General features: G+C 40.7%; 1 protein-coding gene across 4 annotated transcripts in view; it reads right to left on the bottom strand.

The window, feature by feature from the left end:
• C2cd3 (C2 calcium dependent domain containing 3) overlaps positions 1 to 25,823 on the bottom strand; it is a 93,445-nt gene that overhangs the window by 43,993 nt on the left and 23,629 nt on the right. For all 4 annotated transcript variants that reach the window (XM_005357502.3, XM_026784395.1, XM_026784396.1 and 1 more), the window contains 10 exons: positions 23,270 to 23,417; positions 18,008 to 18,159; positions 16,995 to 17,237; positions 16,217 to 16,329; positions 13,219 to 13,337; positions 9,581 to 9,703; positions 7,779 to 8,267; positions 5,996 to 6,147; positions 3,502 to 3,748; positions 375 to 555 (listed from right to left, as the gene is read on the bottom strand). In XM_005357502.3, coding sequence (XP_005357559.1) covers positions 375 to 555; positions 3,502 to 3,748; positions 5,996 to 6,147; positions 7,779 to 8,267; positions 9,581 to 9,703; positions 13,219 to 13,337; positions 16,217 to 16,329; positions 16,995 to 17,237; positions 18,008 to 18,159; positions 23,270 to 23,417 — 1,967 coding nt within the window. The remainder of the gene's footprint in view (positions 1 to 374; positions 556 to 3,501; positions 3,749 to 5,995; positions 6,148 to 7,778; positions 8,268 to 9,580; positions 9,704 to 13,218; positions 13,338 to 16,216; positions 16,330 to 16,994; positions 17,238 to 18,007; positions 18,160 to 23,269; positions 23,418 to 25,823) is intronic.

Raw genomic sequence — 25,823 nt, forward strand, 5'->3', positions numbered from 1 at the left:
CTCTGTGGCTTTGGAGCCTGTCCTGGAACTAGCTCTGTAGACCAGGCTGGTCTCGAACTCACAGAGATCCGCCTGCCTCTGCCTCCCAAGTGCTGGCATTAAAGGCGTGCGCCACCACCGCCCGGCTTTACTCCATGTTATTAATGTACATGAAAATGTATTATGAATACTATGACCATGTCAAAAAAAAGTAGTTAAAAAGCAAAATGAAAATTTAGACCATATTTTATGTTACATGTCCACATAACTTTATCCCTAGGTATGATTGGGAAAAACTAACAAGGCAGACAACTCTACTCAGGAAAAACACAGTTCTTAAGTATGTTCAATAAAAGACTAAAGCATGATTGAGAAGATGTGGTCTCCCAGCCTACCATTTTCAAGGAAGTCAGGTCCTTGGAGCACACTGGGTTGGGAGTCTTGGAATGGAAAGTAGTACTGGACGTAACAATCTGCTTCTCCCCAGACTGTTGTCTGAAGGGGCACGAGCCCTTTGACCATCACCACATGGAACTCAAAGTGGTGCTCCATCAGTCGGTTTCCTTGGCCTTCCGGCTACGAAATGAAACAGATACTGGTGAGCTTTAAAGATGAGCCTGTTTAGAATACCCTTGCTTGACTATGAAGAAACCTAACAGAAATCTATGTATAGCTCCCACAACTGCTCAGTATAAGCAGAACAAGCGGGATTTACCCTACACTGTAAGACTGAGTCATGTTAGGAAGTCCATAAATAAGATTCTGTGCATGAGTGAAACAGGAGGATGGTCTCACTCTCAACAAATGATGAGAATGAAGGTGATAAAATTCAGCATCTGTTGTTGATAAAAGCTCTCAGAACACGGGATAGGGCATTACTTTCTTAATAGGAAAAAGAATATGTGTTTGAAGCACCAGGTGTTATTATTTCTAAATAAGTTGGGGATAATGCTGAGACTTGGGGAAGTAGTGAACACATGGTTGCTAAGGGTATTATTTCATAACCACCACTGGTGTGCTTATTGAGTGTTTACCATGAGCCAGGTACTCTATCCACACTTCCCTTGTATTAGCTGGTTAACATGCATGACTGTTAACTACAGCCAGGCTCACAAGCTCCCTGACCCTGCAGCCAGTGTTCTTTAGCTCTACCTTACACAGCCTCAGCAGACACTAGAAACCAGTTAACAAAATTTTTCAAAGGATGAATTCAGGGTTCAGCTAAGAGTTTTACTACTGGTTTTAAATAACACCTAACTACAAATCCAATCAATCTAGAGAAGATTGCATTAAGTATTTGTTTTGAAACCCAAAAGCATATGTAAGCAATACTGGTTCAAAAAGCTTCCTTTGGGAAATAGAAAACTTATAATTTGATCCCTGGAAGAAAAAAGTGGCAGAGAAGCACTCTTAAGAGTCATGGCAGCTGAGCCGGGCGGTGGTGGTGCACGCCTTTAATCCCAGCACTCGGGAGGCAGAGGCAGGCGGATCTCTGTGAGTTCGAGACCAGCCTGGTCTACAGAGCTAGTTCCAGGACAGGCTCCAAAGCCACAGAGAAACCCTGTTTCAAAAAAAAAAAAAAAAAAAAAAAAAGAGTCATGGCAGCTGTTAAATTTGGCCATATGGCACTAGAGCAACTTAACAATTGATCCTGCAGATGGAGAACTGGATGAAAGACAGTGTAAGAGGGACACAGACGTGTGGATATTCAGCCATAAAGGCAAAATTTCCTCTGTGGATGTACCCTAAGAATCATGTTCTAACTTTCAGTATGAATTTAATAATTTCTGAGTCTATATTGCAAGCCGAGGAACAACAACACCTGAAAAGACTTGAGAATATTATAGATTATTATTTATCTGTGCTTTTCATGTAATTTTCAGTTAGCAACTTATGACTCCTGAAAATTAATACAGTGACTTTGATTCTGTTTCACCACATACTAAAAAATGCCAAAACTCATGGTACACAGATATTATAAAACTAAACATGGAAACGCAGGCCAGTATACCTTCTCAATTGTGCAGCAATGTATAAAATAAATTACTGCTTGGTTATTAGTGAAAAACAAGGCATTTCACTGTTACTACACAGACTTTGCGTCAATACACAGGGATTTTACAGACTTTTACTTGGGTCTCTCTCTCTCTCTCTCTCTTTCTCTCTCTCTCTCTCTCTCTCTCTCTCTCTCTCTCTCTCTCTCTCTCTCAAGATGATTTAGCACATTGGAGGACTAATACCTGGTTGTCCAAACAGTTCTTCTTCTTCTTCTTCTTCTTCTTCTTTTTTTTTTTTTTGTGGTACTGAGACCAAAACCAGAGTCTTTTACACATTAGGTAAGTTATTAAAGATTTATTTATTTATATTTGACGTGTTATGTTTGTGTATCTAAGTATATGTATGTACCTACATGTCTACACGGTGTTGGATCCCCTAGAAATGGAGTTATGGGAGTAATGAGCTGTCTGAAGTACATGCTGGGAACTGAACCTGGGACTTCTGCAAGAGCAGCAAGTGCTCTTAACCACTGAGCAATCTCTCCAGTTCCAAAAGTCTTCAGTGTGTGTGTGTGTGTTTTGAGACAAACGTTCATGCAGCCCAAGTTGGCCTTGAACTTACTACATAGCCAAGGATATCTCTGAGTGTTTGAGTCTCCTGCCTTTACCTTCCAAGTGCTGGGATGATGGATACTTGGCTTTGTGGAGTCTTGGTGACAAAACATAGGGTTCATGAATGCTAGGCAAGCAATCTACCAATTGAGCTACATACTCAGCATACTTGGTTAGTTCTTTATCAATGAACAGTATTTCTAATCCTAGGTTTTGTTTATAAATTCAATGAGCTAAGAGTGATATAAAGACCATTTAAAACATAAGAGAAGAATACCAGTGACTCTTCTGATTTAAAACAAGCACTTGTGGGGCTGAGGAAAGGGCTTAGTGTGGTGGGCTGTGGTTGGAATCCAAGTGCTAAAGAGGCAGAGAGGGCTGGAATGATGGCTCAGTAGTTAGGAGCAGTGGATTCTCTTCCAGAGTTTCATCTGCACACCCTTACAACAGCTCACAACATCTGTAACTCCAGTTCAAGTCTGATGCCCTTTTCTGGCACCAGGCACAAACACAAGGTACACAGATGTATACAATATATATATACAATTGAAACATCTTACATATAAGATGAAAATATTATTAAAAATTAAGATAGAGAGCAATAGAGAACAGTCAGTGCTGGCCTCTGGCCTCCACCTGCACACACATGTGCACATACCCCAATACATATATACCACACACACACACACACACACACACGCCTGAAGAATGACACCTGAGTTTAAGTACTGGCACTTACACACATGCACTTACACAAATAATGTGAGCATGCACACACATACCTTCCCCATACAAAATTAAGTACAAGTAAGTATAAAGTAAATCCAAGTTATACTGTTTACTGGAGCCTTTCACTAAAATGTGTAAGAGAAAATGAGCCAGTTTTCTGTGAACCATAATGTTAGGTCATTACCATAGGAACAGATGCTACAGGTGGCTGGTCCAGGAAATGGGCTGGCCTAGGGCTGAAGGGAGGGAGTGTTCCTTCTTCATTCTTTAATCTTTGTAGCATCATTATCTGATCTGAAGAACCCATGGCTAAAAAGACTCGAAGGCTTCCATTTTGGTGGCCTGAGAACACATCAATCACAGGCATATAGCTGTCGACAGCAACAACTGGGTACCTGGCATCAAGCAGCAGGCGAGAAATCTTGGGATCTCTAGGGAGTAAGACATTGTGAATGAACAAATAGCAACTATCAGTCATGTCAGACTTGCTTACTTGGCTCATTTTCTCAGTTTGTCAGAAATGGATTGATAACCAGAAAAATAAATTAGTGCTTTTAAAAATATGATTCTGTTAGTAACCAAACTAAAATTACAAGGCAGGAAAATTCAGTCTGCAGTAAGTACAGGGCTACAAATGAGTCCAGGTTATCTTTGTGCCGTGGTAGCGCCAAGTCCACCGTCTGCAATGGAACAGTACTTCAGAGGGAACTTGCTGAATTTCATTATTTTATACAGTCCATTTGGTCAACTAAGAAAAGTGGATCTCACAGTCTGAAAGGTAAGATCTGGATAACAGTACCAATGATATCTACTAATCATTAACCACACAGAAGCACTAAGCATTTCATAGTGTTTTTAACCCATTTACACTGCAAAAGTTGGTATTAACTATTATTAACAGGTAAGAAAATCTTATTCAAAAGGTTAAGTAACTTAGCTAAGGCTACACAGCCAGCAGGGATTCAAGTTGAACTAGGATTCAACTACTGACTCTTCTGATTATTTTTTAGTTTTAACTAATTTATGTATGCACGTGTAGCTTGGGAGCACGCACATATATCTGCACGTGCACATGGAACCTGAAGGTTGTTGTCAAGTTTTTCCTTGATTGATATTGAGATAAGGTCGTTACTGAACCTGAAGCATCAATCCGGCAAAGCCTGGCTAGCCAGGAAGCTCCAGGATTCCCCTGTTTCTACCCACACAGTGCTGGGTTTACAGATGCATGCACTGGTACTGGGAATAGAATTCAGGTCCTCATGATTTTGCAGCAAGCACTGTGCCAGCTGAATTACCTCCTAAGCCCCTTATTTATCATCACACTGTTCTACCACTGAGTTATACCTCTAGTCCTGAACTATCTGATTGTAAACCCAAATAATTTTCTTTTACCAGGCTGGCTCTTGGTGCTTTCACTTACTTGCTATATAGGCTTAAATCACCAATTTAACTTTTTACAGCCCGATTTCTTATTTGTAAAATATAGTATGAGACTTCTATAAAAGAGTTGTTAGGACTAAACTGAGACAACTCATATAAAAAGTCAACTAAGGTACTTGGTACACAGTAAATGCTCAGTAATTGTTAGCTACTGCTGTTTTGTACTTGATCAGCAAAGGATGGGATCTACTGGGATAAGAAGGGAAGCGAAGGGAGGATAAGAGATCAGATGAATTTCACAACTAAAAAGATGTGATGTGTGTGGGTGTGATGTATGTAGTGTGTGTGTATTAGTAGTGGTGGTAGTGAGCTGAAAGTCTAGAACAGATATTGACACCCATTGTTTCAGCAGTATTCCTCAGCCTTGTTATGTTCGAAGTTAGCATCATAAATACTTACCTATCTATTCCTGCAAGGCAAACGCATGCATTTTCTCACTAGATCCTCATGACTGCTCCACAAGTGAGAAAGTGGACCCAGTATCACCCTCATTTTAGAGATGAGGGAAAAGAAGCCAGAGACAATGAACTCTCAAAGTTACAGGACAACTTTCTTCATTTGTAAAATAAGGACCATGATAATACTTCATGAGGTTTCAATGAAGCTCGAGTGAGATAATGCACATAAAAATGTTGACTGTAAACTTTACAACAGAACCATGCTTAGTGCTAAAGCAATTAAAAATCTGCCCTTTGAATCAAACAGAAAAGGAAGTTTGTAGATTAAAAGTAACCAAGTTAATCAGGGTTTTACTAGTTATTAAAAAGATGTACATATAGTTAGCAAATCTCAACTTGTTAACTTGTTACAGAAATCTTGAGAACAGTTGCTATGAACCAAACTGACATTTCATGATGGAGAAGTCAACCATCAGCTGGAAGGCTAACTCTGGCAGTAGAGCTTTTGAGTAGAGTGGACCCCAGGGCCAGGCTATCTAGTTATAAGCCTGGTTCTACTCTTACACTATATGCAACACATAATTAACTCCTCTGAATTTCTAATCACTCTTATACACAATGCATCAGAGGTTGCTATGAAATCAAATGCTTTAAAGTCCTAAGGCTCTTAACAAACTCCAAAGTAGGATCTGTGTGACAGTTTTACAAAAGAACAAAGAGCAGAAAGTTTGTGAACATAAGAAAGGCCTTTGGGAGATTCTACTCAAGCTTGTATACTCAAAGAATTCATCTTCAGTCTATATGAAGTAGAGATGAAGAATAAAGAGTACTCCTATTTACTTGAATGACATGTAAAACTGATGGAGAGGGAGTTTCACCAGCCCGAGCAGCTTGTCCTGTCCTGGGCTCCGCACCTTGTTCCAAGTTTCAATTATCATCACATTGTTCTTAAGTCTTTCCAGGTATCTGGAAGACAGTGAAACGGGAATCACCTGGGGAGAACAATCAGGAAAAAGAATTTCCACCACTGAAACAATTAATTAGTACTTTTACTCAACAAGTGTTGACTGAAAGCCCATGCGCACACACAGTACTACGCTGAAGATATTAAAATACAATCCAGTCTGTATCCTCACAGGAACGCGGTCTACTGTAAGAGACTAATACATACAAAAGACAGCTACCAACCAGTAGGGGTTCTCTCTGATGACAGTGTCCATGAAGGGACACAGAGCAAGTTGTCAGGCATGTCAAATATGGTGCCTACCCAACTCACCCAACCTTTTTTCAGGTAAAGCGATCACTTTTAAATCCTGCTGGAAGACATGTTATTTTTAATTAAGTGTATGTGTGTATTGTTGGTGTTTGGGTATATGCATGGAGGCTGGAGGCCTGGAAGTTATAGGCTATTGTGAGCTGCCTGATGTGGGTGCCGGGAATCAAACTCAGATCCTCTGTAAGAAAAGTGCACGTTCTTATCAAGAGTCATCTCTCCAGCCTGGAGAAAGAGCTTTGAAGCCTTTATCAAAGCACTGCCAATCCAGTGCCTAGACAACACTTAATAAAACAAATAAAAACCAAAAAACCTCCTCTGTTTAACATGTGTCATAACAAATAGCAAAACCATCTATTCATCTGGATTTTTCATTTAAAATTATTCTAGATAAAGCTAGCTGGTAGTTGAAGTATGGATTAACAGTTAAGAGTAGCTCCATTAAATTAATAGTAGTGGCAAGAGGCCACCAATTTGAAGGACCTCAAGTGGTGGGACATCTTTGAATTCTTACTTGCACATTCTTACAGAATATCTGGTAAAGACTAGGCAATGCTAGTGTAAAGGGGCTATAGACACATCCAGGTGCTGATGTCCAGCCAACAATCAGAGAGCTGACCCTGGAGGGAAATGTCTGACTTGCACAGAAGTATTGATTTGGAAGTTACCTTCACAGAATGAAGATGAAGCTGTGGGAATCCACATGTCCACAGGAGAACAGAGAGACTAGAATTCTGATTGTGGGAGCCTAACACTTAAAGCTGGAGAAGAAAAGGGAGTGTGCTGCAGCCTCCACCTTTGCCCACTGCAGGGCTGCCTGCCAAACGTACTCAACCCTTCCCAAGGAAGATAAGCTAGGTTTTCTCTTGGTCTTAAGACTGAAAGCGATCAGCTGTTAAGTCAGGAAAAAAAAACAGAGTGGCTTGCTGTGGGTGTAGCTCAGTGGTATAGCACTTGCCTAACACACACAAGGTCTTAGGTTCAATCATCAGTGTCAGCACTAAAGAACTAAATTCTACAGAAGAATCAAGAGATGGATATTACAATAGAGAATAAATGAGAAGAAATACATAACTAAAAAACTGAAGAACTCAGAGACAGGAGAAAGCTGGGGAGTTGAGGACTTTACCTGATACTTTTAAAAGAAGCAGAAAGGAAGAGAATCTAGAACTTGGGCAAACAGAGACAACAGAAACAAGCAGAGATCAAAACTTTGGGCAACATCACTCCTACAACAACGTAGCACACCAGACAGCGACCAAAGCTTCTTCCAGTATGCAGAGTACACTTAAGACACATCTGTCTCTTGCCCCCACAAACCACAAATGGACAGGAAACACACAAAGCTACCTGAGAAAAATTAAAGACAGGCTGCGCCGTGCCCCACGAGACGGCAGACGTGGTGACTTCCTCTGTGCGGAAGAGCTTGCACTTTAAGTACACATTGCACGGTGGTGGTTTCTCCGGCTCTCTAGAAACAAAGTCTTTCCCATCTGGCACCATCAACAGCACATGTAATAGTAAGGCACTTTCTTTGCTTGACCCATTGGTTTGATGTACTGAACTGTGATGCGGAACAGTCATGACGTCTGGAGAATTTGAGGATACAGGGTTCGCTGACTTCGGGTTGGGGAGCACTAAATTTTGTGTTTTCCTTGAAGTTTCCTCATGAATTTGATTTGAGTTCTGTGGGTTTTGGGTGCAGGTCGTATCCTGGAGTGTTTTCCGTGCCATATCTGGACTTGTAGCAGCAGAAAGTGGAGTATGTTGGGTGCTGCTGCTTAACTTAGCGCTGACACCAGTGAAACCCTTGCTGCCTAAAACAAGCTCCATGGTGACCTTGAAGACAAAAGGAGAAGAGTCAGTGAGAATGTCTCGTAGGACTAGAATCAGAATTCTGGAGCTGACAACAAACTTAAGAATACATTCATCCATCCTCAAATACTAACAGACATATTCGCCAACCTCCCAGACAGATTATTTACCAATATATGATGACCTGTAAATCATTCTGTAAGAGAAGATAAGGAAATGCTAAGAAAAGGATGGAGACACGTATAACTGACACAGACCCCAGCTGAAGAAGCTCCTATTGGCCAAGCCAGAATTAGTAACAGCAACAGATGATATAACCTAGTGAATAAGGTAAGAATCTGTCAGCTCACACTAATGCAAAATTAACCTGGTAAGGGACAGTAACTCCTCTTCACCATTATATAGAGTAATGCCCATCAATAAATGCTCAGAGCTTGACAGCTCTGTGGTAGAGCAAGTACATAATGGATAAAGCTCCAAGTTTCATGAAGAACATGAAGCCAGAAATCACCATTTTAAGCCAGGTGTTGTGGCGTACCCTTTTAGCCCTAGCACTTGAGAAGCAGAGGCAGGCAGACCTCTTGTGAGTTCAAGGTCAGCCTAGTTTACACGGTGAGTTGCAGGACAGCCAGGCCTATATAGTGAGACCCTATCTAAAAAACAACAACAGAAAAGAAACTGCCATTTTATAATTATCTTAAAATCATGATTGAGGCTGAGTTAGTTAGAGCACACCTGTCATTCCTGGACTGGGGGAGGCTGAAGTAAAAAGGATCGCGAATTTCAGACTATATAATAAAGGCCTCTTCCAAAAAATGAAACAAAATAAAAAATACTTAGGTAAACCAGTAGAGGGGCAGTCTACAGCATAAATAACTGGCTTATCTTAAAAATTACTAAAATATTAAAATAGGAAGGGCTAAAGAACTCTTTCAGTTTAAAGGGAATTGGAAAAAATTCCTGGAGTCACAAGGCCAAAATTTAAACACTGCCTTAACCTAAAAGGATCTGAATTTCACTCTCACCAGTGTGTATAACTCTATTTTCTACCATTTGACTCTTGTTGCTATCCTATGGGAACAATCCTTAGGGCTTTTATATGTGCTTTTACTTTCTTCCCTTTTTCTTCAGCTATTACCTCAGACATCGGCTCCTCAGAGAGGGCTCGTCTGTCCATCTCCTGCTTCCTCCCAGGCACTACTGTACGTACTTACTGCCTTCCAGGCACTCTTGCTCTTCAACAGACGCCTCCCAACTGCAGAGCCCTTCCTTTCCCTGTTTGCAGGCATATTATGTTCAGGAGATAGCCGTGTCTTTCTGGATGTACACCCACGTACCTGGAGGGGGCCAAGTGCAGATGAGCCATGTTCCTGCTGCACTGGAAGCTGGTTACGGAAAGAAAGCAGCTCGGACTGAATGACAGCTCGCAAAGGAAGAGATGCAGATCCAACGGCTTCTGGCTGATAAAATAAGGAAAGAAAAAGCTTAAGAAGAAGCCATGGGGGACTTTAACTGAAGTGACAGCCTATGTGGCTTGTGAGAGAACAGTGCTTTATGAAGTACAAAGCTCCACTATGATGTGACCAATAATGCTACCATATTGCTGTGGGACAATGGTCTTTTATCCTATCACTTGTACTATTTTTCATTAAAATGCTGATTGGCCAGTAGCCAGGCAGGAAGTACAGGCAGGACAACCAGGGAGGAAGTAGAGGCAGGGCAATGAGTAAAGGAGAATTCTGGAAAAAGCAAAGCTCAGTCTGCAGACACAGAGCAAGTAAGATGTGACAGCCTCGCTGAAAAAGGTACCAAGCCATGTGGCTAACACAGGCAAGAATTAAGGGCTAATATAAGTTATAAGAGTTAATAAGAAGCCTGAGCTAATAGGCCCATCAGTTTATAATTAATGTAGATCTCTGTGTTATTCTTTGGGACTTAATGGCTGTGGGACTGGGCGGGACAGAAACCTCAGTCAACAGCATATCCTGCCAGTTTTTACTTTCCCTTTTGGATTTTATTAATTTCCTCTAGAAAATACAGATTACAGAGGATTTTATAAGCCACAAAAAGCATCTTTCTCTATTAAAATTTAGTTTTTCTATAGTAAGATTCTTTAACTAATGTAAGACTGAAGAAGTCTAATCCCAGCACTCGGGAGGCAGAGGCAGGCGGATCTCTGTGAGTTCGAGACCAGCCTGGTCTACAAGAGCTAGTTCCAGGACAGGAACCAAAACCACAGAGAAACCCTGTCTCGAAAAACCAAAAAAACCAAACCAAACAAAACAAAACAAAAAAAAAAGGACTGAGGAAGTCACACGTGATATGCTATTGAGACAACAAAGCTGTCATATGAACAGGCTGGAAAAGAAACCGCCAACATGTCTTCATACAGGAGATTTGGCAGTAACTATGAGCAGCTTTGTATTTTTTGCTCCAGTGATTCCATTTCTGGAATTTACACTAGAAAAATAACAACATATTAAAAACTATACACAAATTGCATGTGTTAAAAGTAGTTAATTACAAGAAACAACTAAATATCTAATGCAGTAGTTCTCAACCTGTGGGTCACAACCCGGTGCGGGGTGGGGGTGTCACATATAAAATATTTACATTACAATTCCTAACAGTAGCAAAATCACAGTTTTAAGTAGTAATGAAATAATTTTATGGCAAGGGTCACCACAACACTGTATTAAAGGGTTGCAGCATTAGGAAGGTTGAGAACCACTGGTCTAATATATAACAAGTTAATTTTATTATAACCATATAGTTGTATGGCAGGCCCTCCAAAGAGCTATCAGTTCACAAATGATTTTATTTTGCTGTTTTTAGATAGGGTCTTCCTCTGTAGCTTTGTCTGTCCTGGACTTGCCTCTGCCTCCCATCTGCTGGGATCACAGGTATGTACCAACATTGCCAGCTCACTAAAAGCTTACAGTAATAAGAGCAACACTTGTTATGTTTGATAAAAGTTGAATAATAAATTTGGAGGTCTTGAATAAATTTTAGATAACCCTCCCTTTACTGGCTTGGGTAACAGCTGCATGGAGGCAGGCTTTCCTCACACTTGATCCAACTCAGCTCAAAGCACAAGGGCAATGGAAAATATGAAAGAAGCAATTGAACTGGCTAGAAAGTTAGGTATACTTCATTTACTGTAACAGCCCAACACCACAGGTGTCTCTGCTGCTTCCCAGCATGAGGAAAATTCTAATTAAGGGCTCCCTCCATATTCGAGAACGCCATTTACATCAACTATGGCCAACTGTTATAAACTGTTGGAGAAGCTATGGACTAGAACTGTAGATAAAATCATTTCTCTCCAGTCTAATTATAGGATTGAACCAACCTAGCACTATGGAAAAACTCACATAAAAGGTGGTGTTTTCTTAGGCAGTCACTGGGCAAGACCACGGCCCAGACCCAACCCTCCATTCTTTCAGTAATCAGGGATATTACTTCCCACTTGGAAGAAGGGATCAGACACCCATAAGACAGCCCCAAGGAGGCTTATATAAATATGAACATATAGTTCCCTAAACATAAAATTATGTGGGAAACTATTTTATTAAAAGAAAAATGAAATTAAAAAAAAACCATGACATAATATTAAGAAAAAACCCAACAAACAAAAGATACATTCAACATTTTGTAACATATCAGGCTCAGTTGGAAGTCACATCAGCAGGGTCTGTAATTACAGCTGTTTAGGAGGCTGAGGAAGAACAGAAAGTTCAGTCTCCCTGGACCACAGTGAGTTCAAGGCCAGCCTGGTAACCTAGTGAGAACCTGATCAGGATAAAAAGTAAAAAGATGTCTGGGGCTCAGTTATAGAGAACTTGGCAACCATTTTTGAGGTCCTAGGTTCAATCCTTAGTAACACACACACACAAACACACACACACACACACACACACACACACACACAAAATAAATGAAAAGTAAAACACAAAAGTTAAATGTAAAACAAACAAACAAACACAACTTGCTTCATTGCCAGGCTGACTCTGAACTCCCAGGATTCCATCTATCTCGGGAGTGTTGAATTAAAGACAAGAACCACCAAGCCAGGTTATAAGCAAATTTTGCCTTCTTGGTGGGTCGTATTCAAATGGAAAAATATTTTTAAATTCAAACTTCTTTTATAATTAGAAAAAAGCCATTAACTAGGTTTAGGGAATGCAATATAAATATATTAAAATGTAAGTGAGGTTGTGTTGAAGTTTTCTCATGGCTGAACAATTCTCTGATTTCTTTTTACTCCCCCTTCCTTCCTGTTTCACTATTTTTCTAAGAGGTTATATCTTCACTGAAGGAGCAATCGAGCTCCCACCCATGTCATTCACCTCCGAGGAGTCTCTTGCAAGTGAACTTCATAAACTGGAACTATTTGATCAGTCGCTACCTACAATCTTATTATTTTGGGTGTAGGCTGGGCACTCTAGATATTCTGCCCATAACAAGGAAAGAGGACTTCAAATTGAGGCTCGTATAAAACAACCCATCCTGATCCTGCCATCACGCTACTACGGTTTATAAGCACAGTCAGGAGGTCGAGGACATGGGCTCTGGCAGTTGTGGTTAGCACACCCCTGTAATCCTAGCACTTAGAAGGCTGAGGTGGGAGGGCCACAAGTTCAAGATCAGCCTGGGTTACATAAATGAAACCCTGTCTCAAAAATAAAAAAGGAACCAAAACAAACAAACAAAAACAAAACAAAACCAGAGCAGACCAAGAACTTGCACGCTGCTCTGGCTCTGCTTGTTAGAGTGGGAATCTCAGACACGTCACTGAACTTAGCTTCTTCTAGGAAACGAAGGTGGTAAAATACTGAATTCACAGAGCTGGTATAATTATTAGATGTGACAGTGTGCTGGCAGAGAGTATTTAGCATAGTAACATTTGTATTATTTGAACCCAGAAATCTCGTTTATCTAGGAAAATGCCTGGTATAAAGCTCAAATAACTTACCTTTTTCTGTGGGGCTTTCTTTGCATAAATTTGGAAGGTGAGGTTAGAATTCCACCAGTGCTCTATCATTGGGCCACCAAACTCTATTGGACACACAAATCGCTGCTGGAATTTCACCACTGTGAAAGAGAACAGGTAAACAGTCACATGTCACACAACCAACCACAGCCACCACTAATACATGCTTTGACTCCACCTGCCCTTCTCAAGTTCATTCAGGAATTCAGTGTGACTTTATAAAATCAAAGGCTGTAGGGAGAGGCAAGAAAAAAAAAGCTGGGTATAGTAGCAGAAGATAAGTGGGTTCTACTGTTCAGATCTGCTATGAGAAAGGATCTTCAAACGTGAACCAAGATATAAAAGGCGACTTACCCATATATCTCACTGTGGCCAAGACACTGTGATTTTTTAAATGTTTATTTATTTTGAGATCAGGTCTTACTTGTAGCCTTGGCTGGCTTGGAATGCACAGGGATCTGCCTGTTTGGTGTGTGCTACTATGGCCTACCAAACACGACTGTTTTTGAAAATCAGGTAGGTAAGTGGCTCAACAGAAAAAGGAGATTAACTAGAGGGAAGATAGAGGAAAATGAATTTATAGAAGAACAATATTTAAAATTCCAATAATAAAAGTAAGCAAATTTTCTGGCTAACGGACAAGACATTTAGGCTGTCATTCAGGATGAGTATCAACTACTCATGCTAGTTAGTTGTATCAGGTGGAGTTGAGGCCTTCTGAGTAGACAGGAATCTCTACTGTAAACAGGATGACGTGACAGTGGTCATTGGTAATGGAGCTTCATCTAAGACATTTCATCTAAGAAATCTGAGAATCAAATCAAAGATGAGCTCACTTCAGCCCTATTACTTCAGTTACTGGTCATTCACTTCTGAGCATCTTTAGCAGGTTTGCACAATGCTCACCAACAGCCGAGTTATATAGAGAATCTGGTACTGAACATTCATTCATTCAAATCACCAAATTTGACCTACTCTTCTCTGTTCAATTTTGGCAATCTCAATTCTTGACTCTCGCCCTCTCATTACTCTTAGGCAGAATGTGGGTCTGTGCCCGGGAACTAAGAGTCACCATGGGATCAATTTCTCTGGCTGCTGTACCCAGGAAAAGGATAACACTTCTACCTCTTCTGGACACCAGAAGTCAACTGAGGGGCAAACAGAAAGTCTCTGGGTACAGTAGTAGTTCTTAATGAACAGACTGAATTCTACTACAACCTGTGTTAAGATTGCTCCTTCCTACCTAAGCACATTTCCTCATAGCTATTGTATCAATCACATAATTCTGCTTTTTAAGCCTTGATTGGTGCTAAGCGAATGAATGTAATAATGGAGAAATCTGTATAAACTGCTAACCATGCCTTACAGAAAGGTTTTTAGAGTTGAAAGATAACATAACTGATTTGGGATTCCCCTCTGTATGCTGTGAATACCACTGGTGAATAAAGAAACTGCCTTGGCCTGTTGATAGGGCAGAACTTAGACAGAAGGGGGAAACTAAACTGAATGCTGGGAGAAAGGAGGAGGAGTTGGAGAGAGGCATGTATCCCCACCTGAGAAGGACTTAGCCGGTAAGCCACTGCCCTGTGGTGATAAACAGATTAATGGAGATGGGTTAAACTAATATGTAAGAGTTAGCCAATAAGAAGCTAGAGCTAATGGGCCAAGAAATGTTTTAAATAATATAGTTTCTATGTGATTATTTCGGGTCTGAGCTGCTGAGCAGCCAGGAATAAACTAGGGGCCTCCTTTACAACAATGAACTACATAGTCTAATCAATATTATTAGTAAGGGAGGCCTAAAGACAAAAAGTGATTTGCTAAGATCATATAATTAGTGTTTGATATGATCAAAATGAGGACCCACTCTTCAAAGCAGCTGCTGGGCGAGCAGACAGCTCAGAAGGTAAAAGCATGTGCTGTCAAGCCTGACAACCTGAGCTCCCTTCCTGGAGCCCACACCAGAAGGAGAGAATCGACTCCTGAAAGTTGCGCTGGATTTCCATTCCTGCTGCTGCCCCTTACTTCCACCTTCCCATACAAAATTAAATTTCCAAAAAATGTAATTAAAAAAAATTAAAAGTATCTATAATATTAGGCTACAGTAACATGTTTTTGGTGTTTGAATATTTACAACAAAAAGAAAATAAAAGACAATATCAAAAATACATGCAACAAAAGAAAAAATAAGCCGGGCAGTGGTGGTGCACACCTTTAATCCCAGCAGAAGCAGGCGGATCTCTGTGAGTTCAAGGACAGCCTGGTCTACAAGAGCTAGTTCCAGGATAGGCCCCAAAAGCTACAGAGAAACCCTGTCTTAAAAAAAAAAAAACCCAAAATAAAACAAAACGAAAAACCAAAAAATTAGAAAAATTAGATAAATCAACTACATAAAAAACAAAACATTTTATACTTGTGCTGTTTTATGTTAACTTAATATAAGTTATAGTCACTGGACAGGGGGACGCTTAACTGAGAAAGTGACTCAGTATGACAGGACTGTAGGCAAGCCTGTGAGTCATTTCTTAATTAGTGACTGATGGGGCGAACCCGGTCCATTGTGGGTAGGTTCCCTCCTGGGCAGGTGGTCCTGAGCTCTATAAAAAGGCAGGCTGCCTCCAGGTTCCTGTCCTGTTTGAGTTCCTGTCCTGACTTCCTTTGACGATGGACTAAGATGTGGACATACAAGCCAAATAAACCCTTTCCCCCCAACTTCTTTTGTCATGGAGTTTTATCAAGCAATAGTAACCCTAAGACATTACATTAAACAGTGCCTTCTACAGCTAGGCATGTGGGACACTCCTGAAATCCCAGCACCTGGGAAGCAACGGCAGGATGACTTAAAGTTTCAGGTCAGTCCAGTCTACATAGTGAGACCATTTTAAAAAGCAAAAACCAAGCCATGGGTGATGGCACACACTTCTAATTCTAGCAGTCCGGTCAGAGGCAGTGATCAGCAGAAAACTAGCTCACTTTTTACCTCCATCTGCGACTTTACTGGAGGCAAGTCGCACGACCTCAGTGATCAAAGCTGTCTTTCCCAGTCCACGTCTGGAAAAGCCCACAGGAAAGTGATACTCCACAAAGAAAGTGCTGGAAGAAAAAAAAAACTAATTAAAAACAAACAAAATAGGGGCTAGAAAGGTGGCTCAGCAGTTAAGAGAATTTGTTGCTCTGGCAGTGGACCCAGCTTAGTTTCCCAGCACCCACCGGAGTCCAGTGCCAGGGAATCCAGTGCTCTCCTCCCTGCTGACCTCCCTGAGCATCACGCACACATGTGGTACACATACGGGCAAAGCACCCATATACATAAAAAGGAAAAAAAATCTAAAACCAAACCAAACAAAAAGTATATTTATTTTCTGTCTCTCTATCTTTGAAGTTCCTATTTCCAGGACTGCATGGCCTCAGAGGTCACTTAGAGCTCACTCTTCAAGTCTTTTACCATCTGCCAGGTGGGATGGAGCTTGTTTCTGAGAGCACCCACAGCACTTCCAAGGTTAATGATCTCTCTGGCCCCTGAGGTGTTATGCTACAGATAACCATCTTAGGTGCCCGTCTCTTTTGCTGTAACTGTAAGGGCTGAAAAACACCATCTACTCCAGCTTTCTTTACTCTAAATTTACCCTCGTTCTTGGGAACTTTGAATCAATTTATTGATTGAAATGTACATGAAAAGAAATCATAAACAGTTACACCCTTCCTATTATCAGCCACACTTTCCCCAAGAACCACTTAGCCTTCTTATTTAGATATACCGCTTTTTTGCTGCTGCTGCTGCTGCTGCTGCTGCTGCTGTTGCTGCTGCTGGCTTTGGTGGTTTCCCGGCAAAGCTTTTTCTGTTTGGTGTCACATGGGGACTATCTGGAGGGACGCCCATTGTTTCAATGATGATTCTGACGGAATGTATTCTACCCAGAAGTGCCAGTCTATCCACACTTAGTGACGTCGCTGGGGTATGTCCTGGAATTCTTGAGAGCACTTGTTCATCAACCACACTTCTGTAAGTTCACAGACAGGTAGGTATGAGTTAGAGACCCACTGGGAACAATCCAGTTACACAGGAGGAAAGAGGTCAAGCAGTGAGTATTTCTTTCCAAAGATAAGTAGGAACAGCTCTATGTTTTACTTTGAGACAATGTCTCACTATGTAGTCCAAGCTGGCCTGAACACCATCTCCCCCATTCTCCTGCTTCTAACTTCCATGCTAGGATTGGAAACAGCATTTATGATCAGATCTGGTTCTCATCTAAAATTATGTAAAAATATTCTTTAACTGTAAGATTTATATCCACACAAGTATAGGAATGGGTGTTACAGAATTAGATTTTTCTAGAAGGGAAGTGTAACTTCTTCTAGTTTACTCACTACCTAATCTCATTACCATGTCATTTTGTGTGTTCTTCACATTTTCCATACAGGTATGATAACAGCAGACATACCACCACCCACTATTCTGCTTTCTTCATAACTCATCTTGTTAAGCATCACCTTTTATTTTTTTATTTATTAATTTTTAGGTTTTTGAGACGGGGTTTCTCTATGTAGTTCTGGGTGTCCTAGGACTCAATATGTAGACATGGTTGGCTTTGAACTCACAGAAATCCACCTATCTCTGCCTGTTGAGCTGTGCTTTTTAGGGTTGAAATCCTTCAATGAGCTGCTATATATAACTTAAGCACTTCTGCAGGCTTGGCCAAGTCCAGGCTATTTCCCTTGCGACAATGCTCTTGCTCCGCTTTAGCCTGCATTCAGCATTCATGAGGCTCACCTGCTTTTCTTGACAGCTGCCATCTTCTTCAGCTTGTGCTCACTTGACCCTACCACCTTAGATCTGCCAGAGGCTTTTGACTGGTTCACTGTTTTAGAAGGTTCCATGCTCTCATCTTCACTGAGGAAGTCACTGGCACTGACTTCAGATTTCTAGAGGAAGATAAACAGAAGGCATGGCATTGAAAGACGCTAACTTCAGGGGAAGCAGCTACACTGTTTCTCCCAAAGCAAGCAGCAATTTCTTTTTAAAAACACCATTCTGTTAAAGAGATAAATGGCAGCAGGGATATATTCCATTTTGATCCTGGCTATACAAGAACAATCTGCAGTTCAAAGATAAGCTCTAAGTTCATTCAGGGTAAACAAGAAGACAGGAAAGTGCTCAGGGAGACCAGTGCACTGACTGTTGGCTGTGTTCAGCATTGTGCTAGGAGTTGCACATGTAGCTAAGTAGGCAGCATGTTCCTACCAGGTGCCTTGTCTTGTCTTTACAGGTAGAAAACACCAGGAAGTCTGTTTGTGATTCCCAGCTATAAGGGGGGAACCTACATTTTGATTTCCATGATTTTTGAAGTCTGTCTTTCTACCATAGTTTGAGGCAGAATGGTTGTTACAATGTCATCTAGCTGGGTGCAAAGACTGTCTTTGCCCCCATTATCCATGCTCTAAATTATTCATTCTGTTTTTAAAATTGCTTTTAAAAATTAATGACTATTTCACAAATTGCCTTCAAAAAGAAATCAGTTGAAAATTTTATTTTTGAGAAAAGGCATCTACTGTAACTGATTAAATTGGCCTCTTGTATTACAAAATGCAAAATAAACAGAGGAGGTGGCATTATGACTATTTGGCTTCCGACTGTAAAGGGCACACAGTATCTAACACACAATGTGTTAATTAAGTCTGTTTCCTCCCATTTCCATCTTCAGCATTTTTAAGCACATAGTTTGTTGACCCATGATAACGAGGACAAATTTACTCAAAGATCAAAGTAGAAAGCTTTTTGATCATAGGTTTTCCTTTGATGGCTGCTTTTCAAAATGAATACAGAAGCCTGGTGTAGTGACAGACACCTTTAATTCTAGCACTTGGGAGGCAAAGGTAGGTGGATCTCAAGGCCAGGCTGGTCTATATAGTGAGTTCCAGGCCAGCCAGGGATATATAATGGGATTCTGACTCAAAACAAAACAAACATTATAATAAAAATGGTCAGATAAAAGATAACCAAAATCTGGTGTGGGAAGTCCTTCTGTCTATGCGTTGCTTTTATTGGTTAATGAATAAATCTGTTTTGGCCAGTGGCTTAGCAGAACAGAGCTAGGTGGGGGGCGGAGGTACGACTCTGCAGTCTACCAAAACTTTGTTGGTAGGTCATGACCTCGTCGTGCAGCATAGATTAATGGAGATAGGTTAGTTTAGAATATAAGAATAGCTAGCAATATGCTTAAGTTGGCCAAACAGTATTATAAATAATACAGTTTCTGTGCGATTATTTCAGGAGTCTGGGAAGCCAGGAAATGAACAAGCAACTCCCAACAACACAAAATCTAAGTAGATTTATAGGTTAAAATAAATTAGGGCAAATACAAATTGGGTTGTTAAATTGGGCTTGGAATTCCAGGAATCTGAACCAAAGAGCAATAATGCTGCATGCATTTCTAAGCAGTGATGATTTACTACCCAATATCAGGATGTCAAACATTGTCTTTGGAGCAGAACATGAACATGTTAAACCCCTGATCTTCTTGATAGTTCACGATCAACTGGTTAACTGTCTGCATCAACATTTTCTGAAGTTATTCTGCTCACATAGCATGGGGGATTATTTAGTGCCCTTCGAACATTCATTTATTCGTTGTCTTTGCTGTATGGTTAATAACAATGGTACACACGCCTGTTTATGAAGAACTGCACCAAAGACGCACAATAAACGTTATGTATAAGACATTCTTCTTGGGAGAGTCAGGATGGTTTCCTCGTAGAGGCCTTTGAAGAATGCAGTTTACTGGATGACTAGAAACAGTTCTACATTCACAGAGAAGGGTCAGAAGGAGGAAGTAAGGAGGTACAAGAGAAGCTGAGGTGTTTGAGGAGGGGACAGGATGCCAGCGTGGAGACGCCAGTGAATAAAGGCCAAAAGGAAGATAAGCGAGGGAAGCCGGGTGGAGTTCCAAAGCCATGCTTAGAACTTTAAAGAACGGGACAGCAAAAGAACACAGGTATGCTGCCAGAAGGTCCGGGCAAGGGTTCAAGTTCTGCCACTCAACAGCTTACAATGTTTTTACTTTTAAAGCCGAGCCTGACTATGCAGCCTTGAATTTGCTTTTTAACCAGGCAGGCCTAGAACCTTGGATCCTGCCGCAGACCCAAGGGCTGGGATTACAGGTGTGTATCACCACAGGCCAGCTTCCTTGTATTTAACTTCTAAGTATTTAAATTCCTTGTATTTAACTATTTAAGCTGTTTTTTCATGGTATGTAAGACAGAGAAAATACTGTTTCATGGGTGTAGTTAAAGAATTAAACTGAAGTATGAATTGAAAACATTTGGCACAATTCATGATTAATGGAAGAACAACATGTAAAGGCCTTAGCACATAGGGCACTGGTTAAGTAAGTGTGAAGTAAAGAGACGCTTTCTTCTTTGTCCCACATGGAACACAGGTACAGTGATGACTGCTGAGGCAGGAGGTCCTGGGATCCTAACAGCTAGACTCTTTCAAATTCAAGCTCTCTTTTTCTTGATGCTACATCCACCTTTTACTCTGTTTCTCTCTCCTCTCTCAAGACCTCAGAAGCTTTGTTTCTGCTCTGGATTGCTTGCCCTCTAATTCCGCTCCCCATTTGGTTAAAACCCTGTCATTTTCACCTCACCTGCCAGGCAAAGCTTTTCAGTCTGGTCACAGTGTGCCAGTATATTCTACAAACTAATTTTCCTCCCAGTGTTGGGGCTCAAACTCAAGGCCTTGCATACATTAGGCCAGTGCTAAATTCCCTATTCTCTTGAAAATTCTCATTTACTTAATTGGATTCCTTGCAGTACTTAAACACACTTTTCTCAGACTTGGACTATAGCACTTGCCTCACACACACAAAGCCCTAGGTTTAATCACCAGCACCACACAGGAAAAAAACTCTATTTCCAACATCCTTTTTGTTTCCTACATAGGTCCTTTCTATACTCACATGCTGGTCAGTTCTTCTGTGATTGGCCTACAGGACATTTTCCTGATTAATGATTGAAGTGGGAGGGCTCAGGCCACCCCTAGAAGGTGGTTCTAGGTTGTGTAAAAAGGGAGGCTGAAGGAACCACGAGAAACAAGCCAGGAAGTGGTGTTCCTCCATTGTCCCTGTTTGAGTTCCTGCCCTGATGTCCCTCAGTGATAGAAGATATAAGTTGTGAGCTGTAAGCTGAAATAAGCCTTTTCCTCACCAAGTTGCTTTAAGACAGTCCATTTCTCTGCCTTTCAAAACTCTCAAGTCTCTTAGACCTTTTATGCCTGCTTATGCTCCTGCTTGACAATATCATGTAATTTTCCCCATTTTGTCTCAGCTTTGGTAACCCTCCCCAGCTTACTACTGTAGAACTCTAAAATAACTCTAAAGTCATTTCTGACATCTCTGAGGCCAATTTTGAGGCCTCTCAGCAGTAATGCTCCCCCCTCCCCTGGGAACCAAGGACCTAACAACTACACTTGTACGTACTGAAATGTTGGGGACTTTCCATTCCCCCTTGAGTCCTTGTGAATGTTTTCCAAATAGAACTCAGTTATTGAATAGGGGGCAAGATAACCCTTAGGTGTTGACTCAGTTCTTGGTGTTTTGACTCAGTCCCTGGGAAAGGGGCAAAATGACCCTCAGATGTTTCCTCTTACCTCATCTGATCTGGCAACCACTCTTTAGCCAATTATTGGTAATAGCCCTTTTGAATAAGCCAATCATAATAGTTAAAATAATCAGGACATTTTCTGATTATCCCCCTTGTTTCTGTGGCTTTTTCTTTTAAAAATAGCCTGTACCAGCCAATTGGGGTCTTTCTGGCCTCTCGAATGCTGAAAGACCCTGTCATGACAGAATTAATAAAATCCTCATGCTTTTACATCAGCTGTGATGTGAGAGATGGTCTCTTGGGGTGACTCCTCCTCAGTGATTGGACTCTAGGGCCCAAAACTACCAGGCCAGAATAAACTACCTTGTGTTTCAGTCACTTTTTTTCCTGGCATAGAAAAGGGGAAAATCAGAAGTATGATGGTCTGAACATGATTAGAATGTGTCCCTAAAAGCTTTTTATGTCGAAAGCTTGGCCCTCAGTGACTATTAAGATGTCAGGCCTCATGGAAAGAGATCCTCAGTTCTGTTAGGAAAAGTTCTTAGGAAGGGATGATGATGGGACTCAGTCCCCACGACTTCCCTGTTTGGTGATGTGATCCCTATTTCATACATGCCATGAGATGGTGTAGCCACAGGGATCTTTATCAGAGCTTTGAGAGTGCTGTTTAGACTTTCTGCCTTCTGAACTATGAGCTATATAAATCTCTCTTCTTTATAAAGTTAGCCTACCTCAGGTATTTTGTATGGTAACAAACAATTATTTGAGGAGCATGATAATAATCTCCAGGATTACTTGTAGAAAGCAATTAACTCACTATTTATAGCATCTAGAACAGTGGTTCCTAATTCCATGACTCTTTAATAAAGTTCTTCATGTTGTGGTGACCCCCACCAAAAAATTATTTTCATTGCTACTTCATAACTGTAACTTTACTACTGTTATAATGTAAATATCTGCTCTGACCCCAAAGAGGCTGAGAACCTCTGGTCTAGAAGATGCTGAACCAGCAACTCCTCATACAGCTTGACATAAAAAGGTTGGAATAAAGTAGAACTGCCTGGAAAGAATTGCCTGTTTTACAGCCCAAAGAGGGTTCTGTTACCTGTGAGTAGAAATGTTTCTGGACTTTTCTGAATAGACACTGAGTGGGCTCTGAAGCATGCCTGTATTAGCTCCAACAAAGCCATATGACACACTGCAACACAGGTTCTGAATCTGATTCTGGCTATGACACTTGCTACGTATTCTTGGGATAAAATAAAGTGTCACTAGGCCTGTCTCTTTTCTGTAAATGATAATACTTTCTTCTCTGGCTGTCATCATTATTAAATAAGCCGTATATAAAATGAACAGCTTCCCGCGAGTACTGTGACTGCGGCTGCTAATGCTGTGTTCCCCGATTTATGAAACTTCAGATGCAATGACTCACAGGTGCTGTGTAAAACAAGTTCTCCAGGAGACTCTGGTCATACTGAGGGTCATTCAGGTCACTGCTGCAGTACACATCACTTCCAGGAGATGGGGAGTCTGGAGGCGAGCCTAATCCATTCCAGAAATGACCCTGGGATAATTCAGCACTGGAGACAAGAAAAACAAAGGCAAAGATTTTAATAGTGGAACTACCCGCCCCACCCCCACCTCTGGCAAAACTTCCTAACAGCGAAAGGAGGAATGCTAAGGACTCACTCTCTACAAACTATTGGTGTCCTTTTCCAACTCCATTTTGCCTCTCTTGGGATGATGTCAATTAGGACTCAAAACCCACTACTGAAAAGCATTGTGTTCTCAGCAAGTGTCTGCTCGCCATCTATTATGTACTATGGTTGCCACAGAGATGGCTAACCTAACCTAGGTCAAGCTGTGCTCCTTGTGGTACCCGTGCTCTAGCTGGGAGAAAAAAAATGGTAACTATCATTTTTTTTAAAGTAAATGTTTTTGTGAAAAAAGAGCTAATTCACAAAAACGTCTTCTTCAATTAAACAAACATATGTATTTTGGAATTATTATGACATGATTAATTTTACATTGGATATAAAACTGGATAAGCTCTGTGAATTTGAAGCCAGCCTGGTCTACAGATTGAGTTCAAGGACAGCCAAGTCTACACACTATAAGGAAAAATTCAGCTTATTTTTCTCTTATAATAACAAATACTTAGTGTTAGTGAACTGAACAATATTTAAATGAACATCCATTACTAATAAAGCAACAATAGTAAATACCATATGCTGATCACTGACTCATGTATTTATTATTTCTCAGCTTCTTTTTCAATCTAGCTACCATTCTTTTTAATTTCTACAAAAAAGTGCACAATCATTACCTTCAAATGAGACTATGTATATTACTTCAAAACTTTTTAGTTTTATTTCCTTTACTTGGAGGAGCGAGAGCAAGAGAGAGGGAGAGAGAAAGAAAGATCATTTCCATGCATGGGACAACTTGTAAGAATGATTCTCTCCTACCACATGGGCTCCAGGGACAGAACTCAGGTGTCAGACCTGGCACCAGGTGTCTTTATCTGCTGAGATATCTCGCTAGTCTCTTAGGAACAAAAATTGTCCCCCTTTTTTTGGAAAATATTCTTGGTATCCATTTATATAACATGTTTTTAAAAATATATATTTGTAAAAAAATTTTATGAGTGTTTACCTGCATGCATGCATTTGCACCTGTGGTGGTTTGACTAAAAATGGCCCCCATGGGCCCATAGGGAATGGCACTATTAGCAAGTGTGGCTTTGTTGGAGGAAGTGTGACTTGCTTTTCCTGCTGCCTGTGGATCCAGATGTAGAAGTCTCAGTTACCGCCATAGCAGCATGTCTACCTGCATGCTACCATGCTTCTTGCCATGACAATAATGGACTAAACCTCTGAAATTGCAAGCCACCCCAATTAAATGTTTTCCTTTAGAGATGCTATGGTTATAGTGTCTCTTCAAAGCAACAAAACCCTAATTTTTTTTTTTTTTTTTTTTTGGTTTTTCGAGACAGGGTTTCTCTGTGGCTTTGGAGCCTGTCCTGGCACTAGCTCTGTAAGACCAGGCTGGTCTCGAACTCACAGAGATCCGCCTGCCTCTGCCTCCCAAGTGCTGGGATTAAAGGCGTGCGTCACCACCGCCCGGCAACAAAACCCTAATTAAGACAGTACCTAGTGTGTACCTGTTCTCTGGTTGCAACAGTAGCAAGTGCTTTTAACAGCTTAGCCATCACTCCAGGCCCATATATAACTTTATTTAGGGTCTATGCTGTCCACAGTAGCTGTTTGCTACCTGCACCTACTCTGCATACAGACTGTCAAAGATCTCTACTGTTCAGTATGTAGTCGTCTGTATTGTTTTTCTTTTTTACAACTACGATTTATTTTAATTAATTTACTTGCTTATGATTTATTGTATTGTTAAATTTTGTCTGTGTTTCTTAGCCTTAAGCAAGCCCACTCTTAGCACTATTTCTTTACTTTTCTTAAACATGATTTCTGAAATTATAGTTATCCAGATGTTGAATACACTGAAAATATTCTTAATTTTAAACTTTATTTTCATATTTTCTCTTTTTGCTAAATATTCCGGAACTGTCCCCCTTCTGTTTCTCTTCTAAATGTTCGACTGACTCTTGTTTTCTGTGTACATGTTGGAGGCATCCTCATGTCTTCAAGTCCAGGCCCTGAAATGTTGACTAGAAGTTCAAAACAAGTTGAGCCAGGAAGGCCTTGATAATTGGCTTCATCATAGAACAATTGGGCAGAGCTTGGTGTTTTGAGTAAGTTCTGTTGTAGAATATTATTTTAAGGTGTGTTACGTTTCTTTATGCTCTAGAACATTTGTTTAACCATGTAAAGATGTGTTGCTTTTGTTGATGCTGCATTTGTTTAACTCTGTGAAGCTGTGATTCTTTGCCTGTCTAAAACAGCTGATGGTCTAATAAAGAAGTGAACGGTCAATAGTGAGGCAGGAGCAAGGGCAGGAGGCTGGCCAGAAGGGAG

This window comes from Microtus ochrogaster, chromosome 22 (genome assembly GCF_000317375.1).
Source record: "Microtus ochrogaster isolate Prairie Vole_2 chromosome 22, MicOch1.0, whole genome shotgun sequence".
Classification (NCBI taxonomy): domain Eukaryota; kingdom Metazoa; phylum Chordata; class Mammalia; order Rodentia; family Cricetidae; genus Microtus; species Microtus ochrogaster.